We start from the raw sequence: 22,785 nt of genomic DNA, 5'->3' as shown, positions 1-22,785 counted from the left end.
GCAAGTTGCTCCAGTTGATCCTGGTAAGAGCAGGGGCCCTGGTCTAGACAGTTTACAGAAGTGCCACCTACCTCATTCAATCTATAATTCTGTTTTCTCTGTTTACTCTCCCAAGTGCTCTGATTTTCACTCAGTATTATGGCTTATCTCAGCAATGAGAACAATAAAATGTTTGTTCTGAGTAATATTATGAGAATGGAATAACGCTGTTTTGCATGGTTAAACTGAAAAGCAAAGCACAAAGCAGGACTCTGTATTAACTCCCTTTTAGCAAGGGTGGGTAACAGAAAGTTGTCTCTCCAAATTCACGGAGAAGGAAGAGCAAGATAATTTGCAAGAGAAAATGTTAACAAGCTCATAGCTGACATGTAAAAATCTAATACAGTAAAATTAATAACTTCCTCAATTACTTTGCAGAGATGACTCTCTTGCATTTAGTGGCTCAGAGTCAAAATTTAGTAACTTTGTCTACCAATGGCAGAAGGACGGGGAGAATGGGAGAAGGGGAGCAATTAGCATAGACACCAAATCCTGCATAGCAGGAGAGAAGCTGATGTTTCCCAGCAAAGTGCAGGATACTGCACTGGTCTTACTTTGTGCTTCAAGGTATGTGCAACCTAGTCACAGCTTGTAGGCTGATAAGACGGTTCTACAATTTCCTGTTCCTATGGCATGAAATTTGTTTACTTGGAAGTGGGATTGCAGCTACCAAAATATGTAACTTAATGGCACTCATTTTGAGAAGTAAACTACAATTTAAAAAATGAAGAATATAGAGAGGTTATCCCGGTACCAAAAAGCTGTTTTATTCCTCTGTTGTTATTTACCATTCTAAAAAATAAGTACATCTATTTTCATGCTTTTCAATTGAGAAGGGAAAACAGAGATTCTGAAAGACTGAAATTTTTCTCTCATCCATCATAAGAAGTTACAGGCTACACAGACATTGAAGAGAATTTGTGTTTATGTATGAACATGTGACAGTATTTGAAGAACTCCAAGAATTGACAAACATCACGTTGTTACCTCTGTGAAGTAAGTAATTAAAATTCTATTATTCAGTTTTTATGGGTTGCTTGTTTTACAGAGTCACAAATAGGTTTCTTCAATTAAGATATTAGTATCATAAAACACCTCTGTTACATTCCTCATAATGATTTCATACTCAGTCCTAACCATCATCTATTAGATAACTGATACTAAGAGCATCACGCAACAAAGAAAATAAAGTGTGGATGAAAGTATATCTCTCATGTGTGGTTATGATTGCTGTTAACAGCACACTTCATCTGAAGACACATTCTTTTTCTGAAGGATATACTCCAGAAACAATCAGCATATGCACGCAGATTTACACTACAAGAGTTAAAGAAGCTTTAACTTTGCATTTTTCATTGTTAATGCAACTTCTTGCTTGTTGCAGTTATGAATGAACAAGAAGGAACAGGAGACCAAACTGCATAATTGTTTCTAAGCAGAGAAGTTCATTTAAAAGTCTTTTAGGAAATTGATAGGTTTTTGCACACTATCATCTGCTACCCTTTTCACACATCATTACACACAAAGCTCTTTCAAAGTGATTTGGGTTACAAGGGAAAAAAAAAAAAAAAAAAGGAAGGAATGAAGAAAATCAAGAAACAGCAGCTCACCAGCAATTAAGTGCAAGTAGACCTTAAGAAGAACAATGAGGAGTCCTAAGTTATGGTTTTATTACATTTAACTTCTTTTCTAATAATGCAAATGAGAGTTGGCAGCAGCACCTGAGAGTGGACTAGATGCTGAGTTTGTTATGCTGCATGACTGATAGCACATCATGTAATTCAACCAAGACTAAAATCCAGCACTATCAAAGCAGTACAAAAATAAGACTAACAGCAAAATGTCAAAAAGCATAAATAACACGGTAAAAAAAAAATCCAAACACTTAGAAAGTTTCATGTGGCAGTTAGCTGACAATAGCATCCATAATACCAGACATTGAGAAAGAAGGGAAAAGTAGTGCTTGTGTACTGAGAAACCTTTATTTTTCTTTCCTCTCCTCGTGAAACTCTCTGACACAGTAATGCAAAAAGATATATGCAGGTTTGGCAACATGGTAGTTTGAGAACAATCTGAGTGCAGACGCTGCATGAATTACTTCTTTTAGATGAAGGAGTTGAAATATTTTTGTAGAGCAGTTTTCCACTCAAAGATGATAATTTAGTAAAAATTAACTTCTGCAGAAATGTACCACTCTGACAAAACTTTCAATAAAGAATTCTTAAGAGTCTCAAAAAATAAAACACATTTGTATTTCAAATTAATTGTATTACTGATTTTTGTTGTTTTCCTATATAATTCTATAATTTTTATTTTCAAAATATAATATTGTCTTGTGGTTTTAAGAATGTCAGTAAGCTTCTTCTTTCCATTTTGTGGAAAAACATATATTTTTAGCTGAATCTCACCCAAAATGAGGAGAAAAGGCAGCAAAAGATTCTGAAGAAAAACTAAGATGAGAGTCTTTCTCCATGGCAAGAAGTGGGACAGTAACTTCTGGACTCACACCTCCCTGACAAATTAGTAAACAACAACATTTTACTTCTCAGAACAAATTCCGTCCAAGAGCAATAAAAAGGACTATTTGCTGTACCGAAGTCACCCAATGATGACAAGCAAGAACTTCATACAAGAAACTCAGCTCAACAGTTAGGGTTCATCCACAAGCCAAAAATCAAACAAAGTAAGGCTCTCTTCTGCATCACAGATGCACACTACATGGTAATGTCTCCCAGCTTACACTCTACTCTGCCCATACAATAGAAGCAGGAACACAAGAAGTTTCATATTAATACAAGGAAGATCTTCATTGTCAGAGAGATGGAGCACTATAACAGGTTGACCAGAGAGCTTGTGCAGACTCCTTCTCTGAAGATATTCAAGACACACCTGGACGCCTAAGTGCACGACCAGCTGCAGGTAAATTATTTTCACAGGGGTTTGGGCTCGGTGATCTCCAGAGGTTCCATCCAACCCCCATAATTCTGCGACATGGTGACATTTCTTAAAGCTGCTTGTGAAAAAATGTTCCAGAGGGTGAGGAAAACTGGATCATGAAAACTGGATCATTAATTCATGTTGAACACAGCCATTCCCCAAATAAGGAAATCAGGCAAATGCTGATAAAGAGGAAAGAGCAGAGCATGTATTTAAGTCTCCAATCTCCCTATTACATTACTGAAAATAAAAGAAAAATAGCCATAACAAATTGAGCACATACCCAAAAGACCACCAAGTCTTCTTTCCCAGGTTCAGTCTGAGAGATTTATGATGTATGTAAATGCACAGTTGAGGTGACAGTGAAAGAAACCCACTACTACTGCCTTTGTGGGGCTTTGGCAATAGGCAGTAGTTCGATGAGGATGCAGACAATCACCTTGCACAGGTAGGAAAGGGGACGTTCTCAGACAATTCCAGTGCCCACTGAACATGGATAAATACAAAACACACCAGCCCAGAAGGGCTCAACCAGACTGCTTGCATCCCATCTACTGCAGCTGTAAGGGACTTGTTTACAGTTGAAATTAAAAATAAAATAAAATAAAATAAAATAAAATAAAATAAAATAAAATAAAATAAAATAAAATAAAATAAAATAAAATAAAATACAAATAAAAATATATGTGCATTTTTTTTCAGTGTTCTTATCCTCAGCTACTTTCCATATATTTTTTTCTTATGCAATTTTCCTTCAGAAGGTTTGATTTTCATTCATGGTTATGTCACCCTTTATCTCATTTTAAACCCATTCTGTGCTACTTTTATGTATATACAAAAGCTAATCATATCCATTCCAAACAATCTCTCCTATTTAACTGTACAAGCTTTATATTTCAAATATAAATTACATATTATTACAATTCATTGTCTTAAGCGCTAGGCTGCTTGCTAATCAAAATTAAATTAAGTTCTGAGACCTTAAAACAAAAATTTTCATGATGGAAGACACTATTGAAGACTTACAGGACACCAACAGTAGAGGGCTTATCTTGTATCATTTATGGATATAACTGAAACGGATAGAAACACAAATAATGTGTATACTGCAGTCATCTGCCTCACTGGAGAGTGTTACAAACGTATGCTCTGACAATTGTAGTTCAATTACTTTGAGTTAAACAAGATCATTCTCAGGACAATCACTGCTGTCTGCAACTGGCTGCAGAACTACAAACGTTTCTTGTGATTGCTTGATTTATGAGGGCAGCATCAATTTTCTACATGCTAATCTGCTTCCTCACTTGTAATGATACACCTTCATTATCTACATCTTCAAATCTGTATTCATCTTTCTGATTTGTCTTCCCTGAATGAATTGTGGCCAAAGTATATATGAAAAATAAAAATTAGGTGATGTTTAATTTAAAATGTTTAAATTTTAAAGGCAGTCTGGGCCATATAGTCAATTCCCAGGTGATGCTGCCAGCTTTTGTTTGCATTATTAGAAATAAGTTAAATATAATAAACAGATACTTTACAGTATTCTATTGCTATTTTGACATATTACAAACTGAACCACAAACACGTTCCAGGTATTTTAGATGATAGTATTCAGCCTTTGGTGAAGTGAGGAAGACAGCAGAATCATTGCCTTGGATTTCCAGAGGTCAAATTTGGGCCTATTTAGAGACAGACAGAGTCCCTTGGGAGGCAGCTCTAAACAAAACGGAGTCTGGGAAAGCTGGGCCATCTTCAGGAAGGAAATCTTGTAAATGCAGGAGCAGGCTGTGGCAATGCAACAAACATCAAACCAGTAACAAAGAAGACAAGCCTGGTTGATCAGAAGATCAGGAAGGAAAAAAAGAGCATATAAGATCTGCAAGAAAAGTCAGGCAACTCAAGACATGAACTACAGTGTACCCAGGTGGCCAAGAAAGCCAATGGCACCATAGCCTGCCTTAGAAATGATATGACCAGAAGGACAAGGGAAATGATTGTCCCCTTGCACTTGGCACTGGTAGGACCACATCTCATTTACTCTATTCAGTTTTGGGCCCCTCGCTGTAAACAGTATACTAGGTTGCTGAAGTGTGTGCCAATAAAAGCAATGAAGATGGGGAAAGAAGTAAGAAAGACAAATTACTAGGATCATCTGAAGATGCTGGGATTGTTTAGTTTGGAGAAGAGAAGGTTGGGAAGAGACCTCATCACTCCCTTCAACTACCTTTAATGAGGTTGCAGCAAGGAGGGTGTCTGTATATTTTCCCAGGTGACAATTTGTAGGACACAAGAAAGTGGCTTCAAGCATCAGAAGAAGCCTAAATTGAATATTAAGGATTTCTTCATTGCCACAGTAGTTAAACACTGGAATGAGCTACCCTTGAAAGCAAAGCAGTTACCATCCCTAGAGTTATATGGGATGTATGGACATGACTCTAAATGTCATGGTTCAGTGATTGGGTTCAGTGGTCCCACTGATGGTTGAACTTGATGATCTTGAAGATGTTTTGCAACCTAGATGATTTTCTGATTCTATATAATTACCCTTTTGGGAAAAAAAAAAAAAAATAAAAAAAAAATAAAAATCAATACCATAAAAGGTAACTGATCACAATTTTAACACTGAGCAAAAATGGAGCAGCAAAGCAATCAAATTGAAAGAATATCTAAGAGTGGCCTTGTCATACAAAAGTTCAATTATCTAAGTTAATATAACTAATAAAGTAAATTATCTCAGAGGTTGCTATTAGAAAAAATTCCCCCAGGGTAAAATTGACTGTTATTTTGAAGGCAAGTCAGATTATTTAATACCTGGCTTAAAGCCACTACAGAGATGTTTAGTGTTTATGTGAAATCATTGCGTGTCCTTAGACTTCTACACCCATACTGATCTTAGTCTCTAGCCCAAGTAACTTACCTAAGCAGACTGAGTCATGTTAAGCAGCTAACAAATAAGTCTAGTCAGAACTTACAAGCCATGTGGAATCATTCCTCCAGTTAAACACAAGGTTTGGCTGACTTCACCAGTGACACAGATTTTCCAGCTCCTCCTTGTTTGGCTTCTTTCTTTGTGCAGAATGGCTCAGCTATCAAGGCAATCATAAAAAAATATATATTCTTTTGCGCAGTCTGTGATCAAACAAAGTGTTCTTGCATACTTGCTGGCCTCAGGTTACAATTCCACATCAGCAAAGTCAGTGGTATGAGCCCACACAGCTCAGCTGATGCCAGCAGCACAGGCAGCATGAGGCATTACAAGCCTGTCAGGACAGTCAGATCGAATCTGCACCCATCACTGCAACTTGGAAAAAGATCTCTAATATTTATGAAGAGCAAATCACATCTATAATAAAAAATACAGCAAACTATATGCTTAGTAAATTAAATATAATATTTCGAAAAATTTGGTAAAAATACAGCAGAGTTGACAACTGGTATCTACAGTCATATGTAAGTCATATAAGTAAGATACAGAATGAAATAAGAGTTAGCAGACCGCAAAGGTAGGAAAAGCAGATCCTCTTAATCTAAATCTTATATGAACTAATGCCTTTTTTTATTTCACAGCCAAAGTTCCCTTTCCACACAATTCTCTTAAGATCCAATTACTTCACATTCTCAGCTCACACCAAGGGTTTTTCTGACTGTTTTTATTTCTAAGTTCTTTGGTGTCTGTCTGCTTTCCACTTACAGTTTAGACCAAAAGAGTAATAATAAAACTGTACAGTCCTACCTTTTAGATATTGCCTTTGGGGCTGATACACATTATCTTATTTTGTAGAGGCATGAAAAACAATCAAGCAGTTTACCCAAAATCTTAACTGGCTCAGCAAGAAATGCAAACCATACTCTTTTGCCTTCAATTAAAATAATAACAACGATATGGGTAATAACATCAACATACAAATTGTATGGGTACAGGACAACACCCAAGAACACGGAAGTTAGTTTCATCTTGCAAACACCATCTGATCTGATAAGAAAATTATACTTTCCTCTCTCTCTGTGTGTGTGTGTAACTATTCTCAGAAACCTGTTTTTCAGGTTATCAGCCCTTAATTATTTTCAAAGTAAGCCTCTCCCATGTTTGTTTTTCCTTGCCTGCCTTCTCCAAAGACAATTCTCATGTTTTATTATTTCTTTTCCTCCTGAAATGAAGATGAAACCCAAAGTTCTCTGGCTCAAATCAAATTGTTAGTTTTTACTACTGCAAGACGTTATTCAGCACTAAGAAAAGAACAAAAACAAACATATGATCTACATAAACAACAAGTGAAAAGTAGGGATCAGGCAATATCATGCTTTTAATTTTAGACACTACCTGGAGATCAGAACTGTGCACTGTGTCGACTGTCTAACAGATCTTTGTCATTTCCAAGTAAGGCTGAAGTATAGCCAAAGCAGAACTTGGTATAAAGAGGTACAAAGTGCAGATTCTTGCAACCAAATGAGTCCAGAAGAGGACTTAAGGAATTTGCTTACATCCCCACACAGACAAGGATTTCCTGGTGGTCTACAGTGTATAATAGAATAGTGGAAGATACACATATATTCACAGAATGGCAAAAATGCAAAGACGCACCCCTAAAACTCATCAATTAAACATTCTTGCAAAATTTTTTCTTGATGTCGTTAATAATTAACAATGACACAAAACGCAATTCTTAGAAAAACTTTCTGCCAATTTGGTAGATTTTTCTGTAGTACCACCAGAGGGCGCTCTTGAACAGCCCTTGTTTCAATGCTTTGCGTTTGTTTGTTTGATTGTTTTAATTATTGTAATTGTATTGTAATCTGTAATGAGAACCAGGGTTCTACAAATCCTTTGGTACACACACCTTCCGCTCCTGCTCCCTAGCACCACAAGAGGCAAACACAGTTCTTAATTCCCTAGAAATCTTGCTTACGTGCAGGTTTCAGGTAATAGGCAGCAGTTTCTTAGCAGAGGTTCTTTATAAATTCTAGCTCAGCTGACAGTCCATACAACTTCTCCATTTCTACACATTGTATACAAATTAATTCTTGAATCATGCACTTTCTCTGAAACCATGTAAAACATTTTACCTGCTAGTTTTGGAGCTGTTAGAAACTTGTTAATGTCCTTCAGATAGAGGATCTTAGGGAAGAGGAGGTAAGTAGTTTGGTGTGTTGACTTCTACACAAGACAGCCTCTGAGTACATAGAGCTCTGCTTGGGAATGGATTGGGAGACAACTGAGAGCTCATGGCTTAAGGAGAAGACAGGAATAGGTGACACTGCAGAGGGGCCTATCACATGCTACTTGATTAGACAGAACAAGATGAGACCCTTTACAGATTGATGGAAGTAGACTCATATATACTGGCCCCAGTGAGGGGACGTTGCAATGTCACCCAAGTACAAGGGGAGGGATAACACAGCAAGGTATAAGCAACTTTGGAGATTCCTGCAAAGTACTGATGATAATCTTCTTCAAGTGAAAGTAGAGCCAACGAGGTGCCATGCTAAACTTTGTCCTATAACAAAAATGAGGGTCTTGTGGGGAATGTGGAGGACAAAGGTTACTGTGATCATAAAATGGTCAAATTCAGGCATCTGAGGACAGACAGGAAGTCAAAAACCAATTTCACAACTTTAGGCATGAGGAAATAAAGAGCTGGAGGCTCAAGAAAGCTGGTTAATATTCGTAGATCATATCCACAGTGATGAGGGCATCAGGCAAAAATGCCACAGGCCTGTGTGAATAAAACACATTCAAACACAAAAAGCAGGCCTACAGAGGCCTGCTAGCACGGGTAACCTGGAAGAATACAGAGACCTTGCCAGAGCATCCAGGAACAAGGCTAGGAAAGCCAAAGATGAAATAGATTTAAGTTTCTAGAAACATAAAGCCACATTTATAAAAATGTGATTGGTATTAAAAAATGCTGAAATATCACTGTTTTATCATTATTTTAGAGAAACTGGATGTAAGATTTCTGTCTAGAGGTAAACAAGCAATTGCAATGTGTGAATTAGGTATTTTGAGCACCTGTGCTGTAATCTAGTCAACAGTTTGGAACAGAAAGGACACAAAAAATAAAATAGCTTGTTTCCTTACAGTGTTCTGTCACAGAACAAACATTTACAATAAACAGACTTGGGATACTCCTCTAAATTGTTTATTAGGTGACTGGCAGTGATTTCTGTGGCCTGGATGAGAAGAAAAAAAAAGTAAAGCTAGTTAAATCGTGATTTTGGTTTTTTTATACATACAGCTTAACAATAAAACAATTAATTGGGAACAATAAAAGACAGCTGGTGTTGCTGGATTTACCTGGGACAAATATGTTTCACAGATAATTTTAAAGTTGTCAGAGAGTTGAGTGACAGTGCTACTTATTAGGAATTTTATGTCTTTATTATCACACTTTCTTTCCTGGAAGATGACTGAAATTGTTACTTAAAGCCTCAAAACCGCAATTCTAAGTTAGTACATTTTGTCATAGCAGCATTTCAGTGGATGCAAGAGACTATGATTACTTTTATTACAACCACTACCAGAATATCTTGTGATATTTTGCAAACCTTTCTTACACCATTCATATCTGGGTTTGTTTCTCTGGTTGGTTGGTTGGTTGGTTTTTGTTCAGTCTGATGCAGTATTACCAAAATAGCTTTTCCTATCTGATGAGCTACAGCATTTTCAACAGGCTTAATCTACCATGCTGTCACCATTCCATTGGTTTATGCATCAAGAACATCCAGCAAGAAGCTGGATTTGGACTATGCAAAACAACTCATAACAAAACAACCAGAAGAGTCTGCACTTCTCAAGCTTACAGCTAATAATAATGTAAACTAACATACTTTTGTCTTCTTTTCTCTTGTAATCAAGATGGGAGGTGAGCACTTAATTAAAATTGCCATGTATAGGATTACAGTCCTCATTTTGTAAATATTTTGTATACATTTTGTATTTTGTATTGTTTTAATATATATTTTGGGCAGCAAGCTGACTGGGCTGATCACCAGAGCTTTAAACTAGATTTAATGGGAGAAAGGAATCAACTTCTGTGTGTTAGGAATGCAGTCACTTTGAGAAGCAGAAGATGTGTCTCATTGGAATTTGAAAAGCCTCTTCCAAGAAGGTAATAGCCCAGCTGAAGTGCCTTTACACCAGTGCATGGAAATAAGCGGAAGGAGCTGGAAACCATGGTGCAATTAGAAAACTATGATCTAACTGCTATTACAGAAACATGATGGGATGAACTGTAAAACTGGAATTGAAGTGGATCCAGAGGAGGGCCATAAAGATGATCAGAGGGATGGAGCATCTATTAAGAAAGGCTGAGGGAGCTTGTCTTGTTCACTCTGGAGAAGAGAATGATATTAGGAGACTTCACTGTGGCCTTCCAGTACTTGAAAGGAGCATATAAGGAGAGGAGATTAACAGGAGAGAAGCCAACTTTTAGTATGGTGTGATAGTGATAGGACAAGGAGAAATGGCACAGGCTGTTCAGGGAAGGTGTGGGCGCCCCATCCCTGGAGGCATTCAAAGCCAGGCTGGATGGGGCCCTGGGCAGGCTGATCTGGTTTGGGCTAGTCCTACTATCAGTGTATTCAGATACAGCAGCAGTATCAAACAGCTTCAAGGTGACCATTTTACCTTGGTGCTTGTGGCCAGCAGGTGAGGGGCAGTGGTGGGAGGCTGCCGTCAGGCCCCTGCCTTCAGCCCAGCCCAGTACCAATGTACACCCATGGAAAGAGCTGACTGGGCCTGCAGGTGCTGCTGAGGGACCTTAAGGAGCAGCCCACCTTAAGGAGGCAGGGCAGGCCTTACCTGAGCAAAGGGCCTCTGTGCTGGATTTTCTGGGACTACACAGGGGCAGCAGAAGCAGCAGAAGCTGGGTATGAGGAAGGCAGTCCAAGCTGTGGGCTATGCTTGAGTTCAGCACAGTTGTTTGGAGATCCAGGTGTTGATTTAATTTGTACAGACAAGATGGAAGAAGGGCACAGGCCACAAAAATGAGGAGACGACAGGCAACTTTCTGGATTGCAGTCACTTGAACATAACAGCAAAGGAGACTGATCACAAAATAACTTTTCAGGAAAGCTATTTTGGAGGAGAAGGGAAATGAAGAGAAGGGCAGAGTTCTTCCCATCCACCTTAGATGAAGAAAATTGTGAGACAGAGCTAACAGTCTCAAGGCCATAGTGTTAGCAATATTTCTGTTGGGCTGTCTGACGAAAATATAGCTCAAGCTTTTACAGCAGGTCTAGTTCAAAAAAGTAGCAGGTTGAAATAACAAGAACAGATACGCAGCTATGATGCAAAGCTGACTCAATCTATTTTTCAGCTGCAGCTGACATTTATTTTCATGGCTGTTTGTAACAGCATTGACAACTCTTAAACCTCTTTTTTGCTACCATTCTCTGTGGACAAAACAGCACCTACAACTGACATGGTACATGCCATTAGGTTAAAAAAAGGACAGGTGGGTGCATGAGTGTACAGCTGAGTTTGGTTATTTGAGTGTTTTTAGAGCTGCTGTGTGTGGATTACCCCTGTTGGCTTAGATGCCAAGAGCAGGGATTAGGCAGACTTTGTGCTCACATCCTTTTTGGATTTGGCTGTAAGTCTATTCTTCCAGTACCTAAGATGTATCTATCTTATTACACAGCTCTGACAAAAGGCAGAAGAATGTGAATGAAGATTTCATCTGAGAAATCTACAGGACATACCAGGTGACATTTTATTTTTCATTACCAGGTTCACTGCCACTAACAGCTGGTGAAAAAAAGCCTGCGGTCTCTTTGAAATTTCTCATTCGGAGATTTTAGCTATCTAATTCTGAAAATCAGAAAATATTTTGAAGTGCTTTGTTGTTTGTTTAGTTTAAAAAAAGAAAAGAAAAGGAAAGAAAAAACTTTACCACAAGATACTGTATGTAATATATATCTTCAACGCAGATTCTTAATAGGATATCTGGGTTCTAACTGAGAGGCTTCCCTGCACTTGTGTATACAGCATTCTACAGTATTGCGTCCTATTCAGTCAATATAATTAATTGTTCTACAGTCAAAGAAATATAACCTATTTCACCTCAATTTCTGGTCCAGAAGGAGGGCAGGAGAAGCTCCAGGCACTGAGCAGCAGCCCTGGAGAGGCCCACAGTGGACCAGGCTGTTCCCTGCACCCCATGGACAACACACAGAGCAGATCTCCCCGTGCAGACATGGAAGAGCCCACAGCCCTGGGTGAGGTCTGAAGGAGGGACAGCTCATGGAGAGGCCCACAGGCGCTCCTTGGATGGAGCTGCAGCCAGGGAGTGTGGCCCTTGGTAGGGCAGGAGGGCTGGGGGAGCTGGTGCCCGTGTGGAGCAGCGCTAGGAGAGCTGAAGGCTGTGGATGGAAAGATTGCTGAGGATCAGCAGAGGACTGGCATTCTGTGGATCAGTGGAGCAGAGCGGGGGGAATGACCACTGAGACCCTTACAGAGCGACAGATACAAGTATTAGAGGCGGGCTGCAGCTACCACTCTCCATTCACCTGTACAGTTTGGGTCAGGGAGGCAGAAGAGAAGGATGGGGGAAGGTGTTTTTGTTTGCTTTTAGTTATCACTTCTCTAGTGCACTGTCAATAGACAATAAATTACATACACTGAACTGTTTTTCAACAGTTTTGAGTCTGTTTTGCCTCTGGAAGTAAGTGATGGGCAAACTCCTTGTTCTTTTCTCATGTCTTCTTCCTGTTTTCTCCTATTCTGGTAAGGAGTAGTAAGAGAATGCCACAGTGGTGGTTTTAGCTGCCCATTGGTGTTAAACCATAAGGACAAACTAAACCTTTGTAACGGGATAAGATGGAGCGGTTGCAGTGAGCCAGCAACTGGATGAGATGCAGTAATAATATACCTGCAAAGACAGTGACCACAAGCAAGTTGGCTTCAAAATGTCTGACCAGCTCCTGCTAGTTCCTGATGATGATGGGCTGGTGAAGGACACATCTTCGTACAGGGGCAGAATGAAAGATGTAAGACTAGGAGGTCAAAATCTTGTAACACGGTATTTAACTACTACAATGGTAGAGATCTTCTCAAGGTGTCTCAAAGACCTTTTTTTTTTTTTTTCCCCACACAAAACATATATAAGAAAACCTACAGTAAACTGACAAAAACTTAAGAGGCAACCACTTTATTTTGGATTTAAATGAACATAAATTTCTAGAAATGCACCTCGACTTTTAGGTATTTCTTGCATTCCAGTGCTTGTGATCTCCCATTTGGCCAACATTGCAAGATGAAACTATTCTCAAACACTAACAGCTATCTACTGTAACAGTTAGCTCCATTGAATGCAGTCAGATTTTTTTTCTAGTGTAAAACTACCACATTTCAGTGACTTGTAATTTAATAGAAAATGTAAGTTTTAGATGTGATGAGTTTATGACAACTGATAAATTTCTGCCCTATGTGAACTGTTTTCAAAAATTATGGCAAGCACTTAGAATCCAAATAAGCAGGTGAACAGGTGGATATGCTATATTTTTTGTCAGTTGAAGCAGGAATGAAACCTCTCCTACGTGCAACGGAGTAAATAGGCCTGTCTGTATTCTGTAGTCTTGGCTCTCTGCATTTCAAATCACCTGAGATTCCTCTTGAATTTTGGTGCTTTATATAGAGCACGGACATGTCTGTATCTAAATTTTTTATGTGCTCAAAAAATTATCTCAGGTTCTGATTTAGCTCCTGAAAATAGTGTTGCTGTTGCTCACATCTCTTAGGTGTTGCTTCTATGCAGACTATATTTTTTATCAGCTACTTTTGTGATGTCTGAGCTAGAAAACTGCCTGGTGTAAGAGAGCTCCATCCAAGAGCTGCGCAGGTGTGTTTGCATAATGCTCCTGTCAGATTTGCCCACCAGAATGTTGCAGCCATATATGTCTATAGCCAGGGCCCAACTTTAACACCAGACTCTCCAATGTGTATTGTCTGCATAGTAATTTTATTTGGTGGACACTCAAATCTATAACTAGGTAACGGTAAATGGGCAAGCCATCAGGCCCATGGTTAGTGCATCAGAAGCCACATTACTAATGACTTCAAGACCATCAATTTCTTAGTGTCTCTGTAGCTGGTAGGGAAAAAATACATGTAAGGAAGGCTTTTCTTACAGTACTAAAAAAATCATACTATTTCTTGCACCAACTAATTCTCAACAAAAAGTGTTTTAGGTGAAACATCTTTCATCGTAAGAACTGTCAAAACTGCAGAAAGTTTTTCTCCAGTGTATTTTTATTAGGGATTCCTGCCATCGTATCAACATACAAAACAATCAGGATGTTGACATAGAAATGTGAAATTCACTGTACAAAGATAAGGCTTGAGTTACAGATATATTATCCCCCCAGTCTCCAATGAAATAATACCATATTTAATTCTTCCCAGAGTTGTGTTTTATAAATGTTAGACAAACCACAAAATAGATTTCAAGTACATAACATTTTACAATATAATCCAAGCACAGACAGAAATGCACAATACTGTACCTACAGATACTCCATAATCCAACTGTCATCGTCACCAATAAAATGCTAGACTGCTACTCTGTCTGAGTATCCCCAACTATATGCTTCTGAGCACATTAGGTGTTCCTGGCCTTTAACATTAGAGGACTCTTGTGACTTTCATTTGAATTATGCTGATGGGCTAAAACAGAAAGGAAGATTTTTAGAAGGCCAGGCCTGGATGTATGCACATAGGTAGCAAAGGTAGGTACATGTGCACATAGACTCTTGCATTTAACCCTACATAAGACCTCACTACACTGCACGTTCTCTGAGATTACTTTCTCATGCAACTCAGCCATTTTCTGATAGAGTTAAATCAAGCAAAACAATACTCTCACTTCTTGTGTGCTATAATTTACAGGGACAAGATTATATTTCAGAGGACAGGCTTCTATTTTGTTTATTTGTTTAAATGCAATTGTCAGACTTAAAAGAGGAGCCTGCATGGAATCTTGTCTCTGTAGTCCAGCAGGACATCAGCTTCCAGTTCTCACCACACACAACATGTTTTCTGATACCTTGTGTGCCCCGGTGGCGCAAGTGGTAGGAATGCCGCATTGCAACACCGGAGGCCCTCGGTTCGAATCCCCCCTGTGGCGCAAGTGGTAGAAGTGCCGCTCTGCTACACAGGAGGCTTGAATCTCGGGGGTTTGGACTCTATGATCTCTAAGGTCCCTTCCAACCCGCACGATACTATGATACTATGATGATAGCTTTCTTTCAAAACAGCATCAGTGAATTATTTCCTCTTAAGACCCAATATCTCCCTCAGCTTACTCTCCATTTCTACTAGGCTGAATGATTGTTATCTCATAGGAAAGGCTCATTTAGCTACGAGTAGCACAAGATGAAATCCTTACCAAGAAACTAATCAATGATGATTCCTCTGTGGAACAGATTGTCAGGGAAAAAGTCAAGAGAAAAAGGCAATTCACTTTAGGCTTTGTTGCTTGAGAAATGAATAGCAACCAGAAAGCTTTCCATTGAGAGAAAGAACTCCTGAACCTTGTAACTGTCTCATCCTTTAAAAACTGGAGAAGTTTAGAAAGGAAAGGAGAAAACTTGTAAGAAATCACCACTTTCAAACCAGATACTTGTAAAGGCTTACGTGAGAAAGCCAAGCCAATTCTGATATTGAAAATAAAGGAGTTTATTTAGTAGGATTATTTAGAGCTGTGGTTACAATATATTAAATGTACATCTTAATAAAACACTCTCACATACGCCTTCCATTTGTAAATCTCTAAGCAAGAGAAAGACTCTGAGGTTGAAATCAGAGTTCCCTCGACTTTAAATATGAAATACATCTGCTTTACGATCAGGGGAAATAAAAACAATAAAAGCTTTCTCTTCTTAGATAGAACCTCTCTGGTACATCTGAGGGCCTTCAGATGCTCTCAGCTATTGACAAGGTTTTATTTAAGTATGTTCTCTAAGCAATACTGGAATAACTAGATATACAAATTCATATTACATGAAACAGCATTAAGTCCTGCAACTGGGCTTATACTAATAGGGAAAGATGGTAGGTATGCTGCTATATGTAAAAGGAAGCATATCAGTAGACACAGAAAATATGTTGTCTTGGAGATTAGTAATAAACGGCATCAAGGATAAAGATGCATCTCTTAAAACATTTAATCCTTTAATTGTGAGTCAGTAGAATACTTTCAGCTCAACTGTACAGTCTAAAGCTTTGCTTTTAAAAATGCATATATGTTTCTTCTCATTTTTAAAAGTAGGTCACACATCTACTGATTTAGGTAGGATTTTGGCTTCTTTTCCTTTTCCTCTTTTCCCTTTTCCTTTCTTTTCTTTTCTTTTCTTTTCTTTTCTTTTCTTTTCTTTTCTTTTCTTTTCTTTTCTTTTCTTTTCTTTTCTTTCCTTTTCTTTCCTTTTCTTTTCTTTCCTTTTCTTTTCCTTTCTTTTCTTTCTTTTTTCCCCTACTTACTATTGTCTTCTTCCATGTTATGTACAATAATCTACATTTAGACTGAAGACTCACTCTGTTCCAAAACATACTTGGACTACCATATAGAGACTTCCTAAAGCACTGATAAATCCTAAGACAAACTGACGTAACAGGAAGGATCATTATTTTCAATTCTGCTCTTTACAGAAGCTTTACAACTAAGACTTTCAGAAATGCTTCTGAAAACTTGGTGGCATTTAACCTCCCCCAGGCAGCCTCTACTGAACCTGAGTGAACTTCCTATATATTTCCCAAACCGCTGTCCCTCTTACAGAGCTATTTCAATCTCATTCGTTCTCCAGCCAGTAGTTTAAAAACAAATCATTGCTAAAACACTAAAAATAAACTTCATGTTCTTGTGCATTATTCATACTAATCTGTACACATTTAAATAAGGTCAGAAATTATCTTTTGCTAAAAATTTAAGAAAATATTTTAAACACGTAAAATTGTAAAAAAACCAAACAAACAGAAAACCAAACCAAACCAAACCAAAAACCCAGCATAAACATTGCTTGTATAGGCATAGGCATTGGTTAGAAGAGATTGCTGCACTAAGGAGTATATTCAAAAAAGTTTTTCTTCCAGTTTTAGTGTAATGGATACTACAATTAAGGGTGATTACCTTATCACTGCCCCATGATGTATGATGTAATAAGTGAGAAGAAAAACTGAAATGCAATTAAAATAAACATTCTTGTGAGTTAATGAAAGGTGAATTTATAACCCCGTACCTAAAGGAGCAATTTAAGTGGGCAAAGGGAACTTAAGATCCTGACCAGCATGATTACAACTGAATATGAAGACAGCTACCTACTGATGGGCCTGGGGGCAGCATGGAAAGCTGGCACTAACTGAAATTTTGAATACAGCCCTTAGTAGTATGATTTTTTCTTTAAAATTTAAAAGCTGCCCAGAATGTCACAAATGAAGTTTATTTTGCAAGCCACCCACTGCCTAAGTGGGCAGTAATATTCAATATGAAACTGCTGAAACTCTGGTGTCTGACGGATTTCGTGGAGAAAAGAGATCTGAAGGTCTGACTCCAAGAGAACAAGGAGAAGAGGAAACACAAGCAACAACAGTCCAAGGCCTACAAGGAGAAGTCTGGAGAAACTCTTCACAAAAGCATTCACCTCTATGTTGCTCATTAGAAAATCATAGCTCCACCTAAGCGCTCTTCGAGCTTCCTTCAACTCTTCTTCTTCGGCAATCATAAAGGCATTTTCATCTGCTTCCAGTTCCTCAAATGAATCTGTATCATCTTTTTCATTCTCTGCTCTTGGACAGGTATCAAAGAGCATGTCAATCTCATCATCAACTGGGGTGGGCAGCAAGCTGGCACTGGGATTGTATACAAGTTCTGAGATCGTTAAAGGTTCCTCTTTCATCTTCTCTTCCTGCTTGATGGCATGGTCAGTATTGTCTCCAGTGTTTTTAACTGGGGAGCTGGAAGTCACAGGAACTGAAATCTCATCTTCCTTTGGCAGTTGGATGTCTGGGGAAAAAAAATAAAAAAAGGTAGATAGAGAGACGAAAACAGTGATCCTAAATTCCTGCTTTCCTGATGGCAAAAATCCAGTGGTATTTTATGTAAGTTGGAGAGATGATTCTGCAGTCATTTTGCATATTGAAGCCTTTATCATACACAACTTTCTCAAAGCCTTTTGAAAATTTCATCACTATCAGAGGAGGACAACACCTTTTATAACACTGCAATACAAGAGATCCAATTAAATTTGTATGATGCAGCTAGCACTAATACCAGTGTAATACAAACAGAACAGTTCATTTTCTATGGGCAGTCAGGCTTCTGACATAAATAAATACCAAGTACACACATGAATTGTTGCTGTTTGTTGTCAAAGTAGGAATAATAACAATAATAACGATTAGACCAACTTTCTCTTCATCTGTCTCAAAGAAATAAAGTGGTAAGACAATGGGTGAGGTTAGGAATTTCTAATAGAGCATGGCATGAGACAAGACAGCAAACTATCATGATAGCTTCATATTTACAGTAAAGAGGAGAAAAAGAGAGGTGGGTTGGCATACCTTGTAAGGATGATATGATTGAAACTGAACAAAAATGCTTCACATCTTTAATATGCTTCCCCTCCTCACATCGCATTTTTCTTCCAGTCATCTTTCCTCTCCTTACACTCCCAGTCTTTTTTCCTTTCAAATCCTCTTTCTCCTTCACAAGAGGTCTTTATTTGCCTTACTAGTATGCTTGTTTCTTATGGTCCAGTTCCCTGCCTGAATTCTCTAATGACTCGGTACCTTTTTCCCAGTTCAGTACTAATCATAGTAAATCTGAAATAAAGTCTATCTGTTCTGCAGCTACAGGAACACTACAGTTACTCCTTTTTGCTGTCAAGAGCAGAAGGGAAAAGAAAGCAAACCAAGCCTGGAGCTGGGAAAAATGATGAGAAAAAAATATTTTTTTCATTTATACCATGTCTGACACTTGTTATCATCATCAGATGCCATCTATGTGCAAGAGGAACAAGGGAACCTTTTGCAGTATCATGTGTATCAATAGCATATAATTACGTAATATTTAATAGTTGTCATTTTGTGAAGTTAAATATCTCTCCTTCCTTTGCAGGTGATAATGCAATAATCATATATCAAGTAAAACCAGCATAACCATGGCTTATCCAACAAGAAACCCAAGAAAAGCATGGCAAATCAGTATTTATAACTCAAATTAGCCTGATTATTTAATTTCACCAGTAGATCTCTGTAAAAGATATGGAAATGATACTCCTTGTTATGGTTTTGTAATTTGGTTGGTGTTGGTATTCCACATCAGAACATCACGCAGAATAATGGGAGTTAAGGGGACACGTTTGTTCTGTGGACTGCCTTAAATGGGCATGCGGGGAGCGGCACCGGAGGGGAAGTCGGGAAGGGGACGGGGTTTCTGGCATGGGTGCCTGCGTGGTCGGAGCTTCCCGCCTTCCACAGCTCATCGGTGAGATTGGGGACCTCGTTTTCTCTTTGTTGAAACTCTCTTGATGTTGTTTAGCGTTATTGGGTTATTAAACTGCCGTTCATTCTCAGATCACTTTTTTTTTTTCCTCCATCATTTTTTTTTTAGACCCAATCGCAATCTCCCTTACCCTCTCCCGAAGCGTATGTGGTCGGGCCACGCCGCACCGCGCTGTTAGAGAAGGGAGGCACTTTTGTTCCTGCTCCCTTGGGTTTGTTCCCACTGTCACGGAGTTAGCTTTAGAGGGAACTCCGTGACACTGCTGAACTTCCTTTCCAGTTTTAATGAAGTAAAAGCCAAGGTTCAGAGACTTGAAAACACTGCAGTACAAAACAGTATGTCTTATTATAGTAAGTAACAAGTTGAAAGAAAAGAAGTATGTCTCCAGCACTGATTACACTAGATGCATTGTGGTTTTCCATGAGAGGATGTCCGCAAGCTCTATTATGCTTTTCTATCAAAGGCTAGCAAAAATAAAAAAGCAAATTAAGTAAATAAAGGAGTAATTATGGTAACTTTCAGATGAAGGGAATAAAGTATAGGCTGAAGAATACTGTAATGAAGTGATGCATCATTGCTTTGTAAAGATGTTTCAGAATAAAAATTGAAGCAAAAATACTGTTCGTAATGGCATTTACAATACTGGAAGATATGCAGCCTAAGTAAATTATGGATCATAGATCTAAGGTAGCTTTCAGAAACCTACCTACCCTCTATCTGACCAGATGGCAGAAGCATATTCATTGCTGCACCAGTGGTTACTTGATCAGTAAGCTGGCAACAAGCTATACCTATCACAGAGCTGCAGGTAATACTGTATACTGTACACACTGTTACAGTATTTGCACTTCCTGAATGATGAAGCCTTAAAATCTTCTGTTTTCCTATCTGTTCTTTCCCCTTTTACTGCTACCACAGTTAGCACATTCAGGACAGAACATACCCACTGCAATCTCAGTTTCATAACAACTGATGTCAGGCCACCCAACCATAGACACACCCTGGCCTAGACACAGGCACATGACCACACTTCTACCAGAGCCTCAAGTAGTCTTTGCAGATTTTTGGTTTTATTTGTGTTCAGTGCACCCTTAAGAAAGACTAATTGCAGAAAACCTGACAATACAAAGCTAGTGTGTCAAAAACTTCAGAGGAAATTAAATAAACAGATGAATAACTTCTGAAATATGGCTGGAACGCTAGAAATCATTAAAATGCATCCTGGTGGAAATATCCATCTAGTGCATGGAACTATTCATCTATGTGCCAAATTGCCTGAGAGTTACCATAGAATCTTCCATGTAACCTATGCAGCTCCATTAGCACATTCTCAAGCTTTCTGAATGGGTAAGGTTCATGGTTACCTCAGATTACAGACTTCCAAAAACTGTGTGAGTGATACGGTGTTAATATCTGATAACTTAAAAATTTTACTTAACTTGACATCACTTGTGATGAAATACCAATACATGCAACATATAAAATATATAACATATTATGAATATGTTGACAAGACCTAAGAAATGGCAGAAAAAAGCCCACGCTTTAAATTGACTAACATTAAAGCACTCCCTGGGTGAGCCAGCTTGCTCTTTACCTGACAGGACAGCCTTCTGGATTCCCTTCTTAATGCTAGCTTTGTGTCTTGTGTTATATTCATCAGCAAATACTTCTTGACTGTAGGACTCTATCCTCAGGAAGCATCCCTGCTCAGTAAAGCATTTTAGATGTTAAAATCCGTTTCCCCCTCTAAGTCTTCAAAACTGGCCCGGTCAGATCTCTTCCTCTAAAAGTTGTTATTTTTCCTTGTCTCTAGGAAATAAGCTTGTCATGCCTCCAGGTGAGGCCTCACAAGCAATCTAATAGTTAGCCTCAGCCAGAAAGACTGTTTCCACTTTGTCTCATTTGATCTCCGATAGAGCCAATTTGTAAATCTAACCTACAAAACTAACCATTTTTCTTCCTAAATTAGTTGTCTGATGTTTTTTCTTCCCGAATGAGATATTGTCAACAGTGCAGCACATTAGCAGAACAGGAATGCTCCTTTCACCAGCTGCTTACCAGTAGCTCTTGCAGAGCTAAAATGAAACCTTGCCCTCAATAAAGGAAATGAAGATGTCTCCTTATTAGCCTAATTTGACAGCTATTAATTCCTTGTCTCAACTACTCTGTCCTCTCCTATTATGGTTATTTGAGAAAGTCATCATATTTCAAATGAGAAATGCTCTGTGCTGGAACTTACTGTCAGTACCTGTCTTTGTATTAACAAATGCACTTGCTACAGTCATCACAGACTGAATGACACTAGACCCAACAAAATACAGACATTATGAGGTGAGAAGAAAGACGCTTTCTTCTAAGCGTCCCATAACTGCAAGTAGTGCTGGATCATCAAATCCTCTGCATCTGTTCTGGAGTGCATGCCAATTTTTTAAGTCATTGTAGCCTAATACATCTATAAATGGATTTGAACATGAAAGTACAACAGTTTTCTTTTCAAAAATGCTTCCCACTTTCTCTTAATAGAATAAAAGATATGTTGAGCCACTTAAGCACCTCAGTATGGATTAAAGGTCCTAAATTTAACCTCCCAAATTTGTGAGTCCTGGCCATAAGCCACTCTATACCTGCTTAGATATCTTACCCTTCAAGGTCAATAATGTATCTGTCCATCATGTTTCTCATCATACAGAGGACAGCTGCAAATACTCCAAAGAAAGGTCACCTCAATTAATGATTCAGAGCCTTCTCTCCTTCACCGGAATGAATTCTAATGTGCATAACACACATAGTGAACATAAACAAGGAAGATCATATTAACTTTCATCAGTATTACTTTTTTTTCCTCATGCAGCTGCCAAACGTCCTTTGACTTTGTGGTTACCTCTTCAGATCAATGATTTTTGAGGAGGTTGTATTAAAATTGAATGTGCCATGATTTCAAAGTGTACAACAGCTTTATAGCCCACTATTTAATTTGAGCTGGTAACTTCAAAGCAACAGAATCAAAAGATGGGACATATGAGACCCAAACAACTACTACTGCCATTCCTTCCCACCCCATACTCTTTTCCTAATACAGCAGTTAAAAAACAAAACAAAACAAAACAAAACAAAAAAACAACACAACTTATTACATAGAATCAGAGCAGAAAGAAGAGGAAAAATATAAAGGACCTTCAACTATTTTACAACATGCGTAGTTAAGGCACATCAAAGCAAAGCAACTGCATTTTATGCTAGCTTGATACAAATGTAAGCAAATGCTTTAACATAAGTATCTGAAAATTTTGAGCAATACTGTTGCAAA

The 22,785-nt window shown here is 38.3% G+C and overlaps 1 protein-coding gene and 1 long non-coding RNA gene across 8 annotated transcripts in view; both read right to left on the bottom strand.

The window, feature by feature from the left end:
• Positions 1-2,233: 2,233 nt before the first annotated feature.
• LOC146753921 (uncharacterized) lies at positions 2,234-7,040 on the bottom strand. The gene is made up of 3 exons (XR_014939483.1): positions 6,713-7,040; positions 5,952-6,065; positions 2,234-3,158 (listed from the first exon to the last, which is right to left on the bottom strand). It is a non-coding gene; the product is annotated as an uncharacterized LOC146753921 (long non-coding RNA).
• Positions 7,041-14,212: 7,172 nt separating this feature from the next.
• FRMD3 (FERM domain containing 3) overlaps positions 14,213-22,785 on the bottom strand; it is a 140,801-nt gene continuing 132,228 nt past the window's right edge. For 4 of the 7 annotated variants that reach the window (XM_015849240.3, XM_085530332.1, XM_015849238.3 and 1 more), the window contains one exon: positions 14,213-17,975. In XM_015849240.3, coding sequence (XP_015704726.1) covers positions 17,380-17,975 — 596 coding nt within the window. In that variant the 3' untranslated portion in view covers positions 14,213-17,379. The remainder of the gene's footprint in view (positions 17,976-22,785) is intronic. The other 3 variants (XM_085530333.1, XM_085530335.1, XM_085530334.1) reach the window with 1 other exon arrangement.

Source organism: Coturnix japonica, chromosome Z (assembly GCF_054131305.1).
Source record: "Coturnix japonica strain WE chromosome Z, WE-NBRP24, whole genome shotgun sequence".
Taxonomy (NCBI): Eukaryota; Metazoa; Chordata; class Aves; order Galliformes; family Phasianidae; genus Coturnix; species Coturnix japonica.
This window is presented reverse-complemented; position numbering and strand designations above follow the sequence as displayed.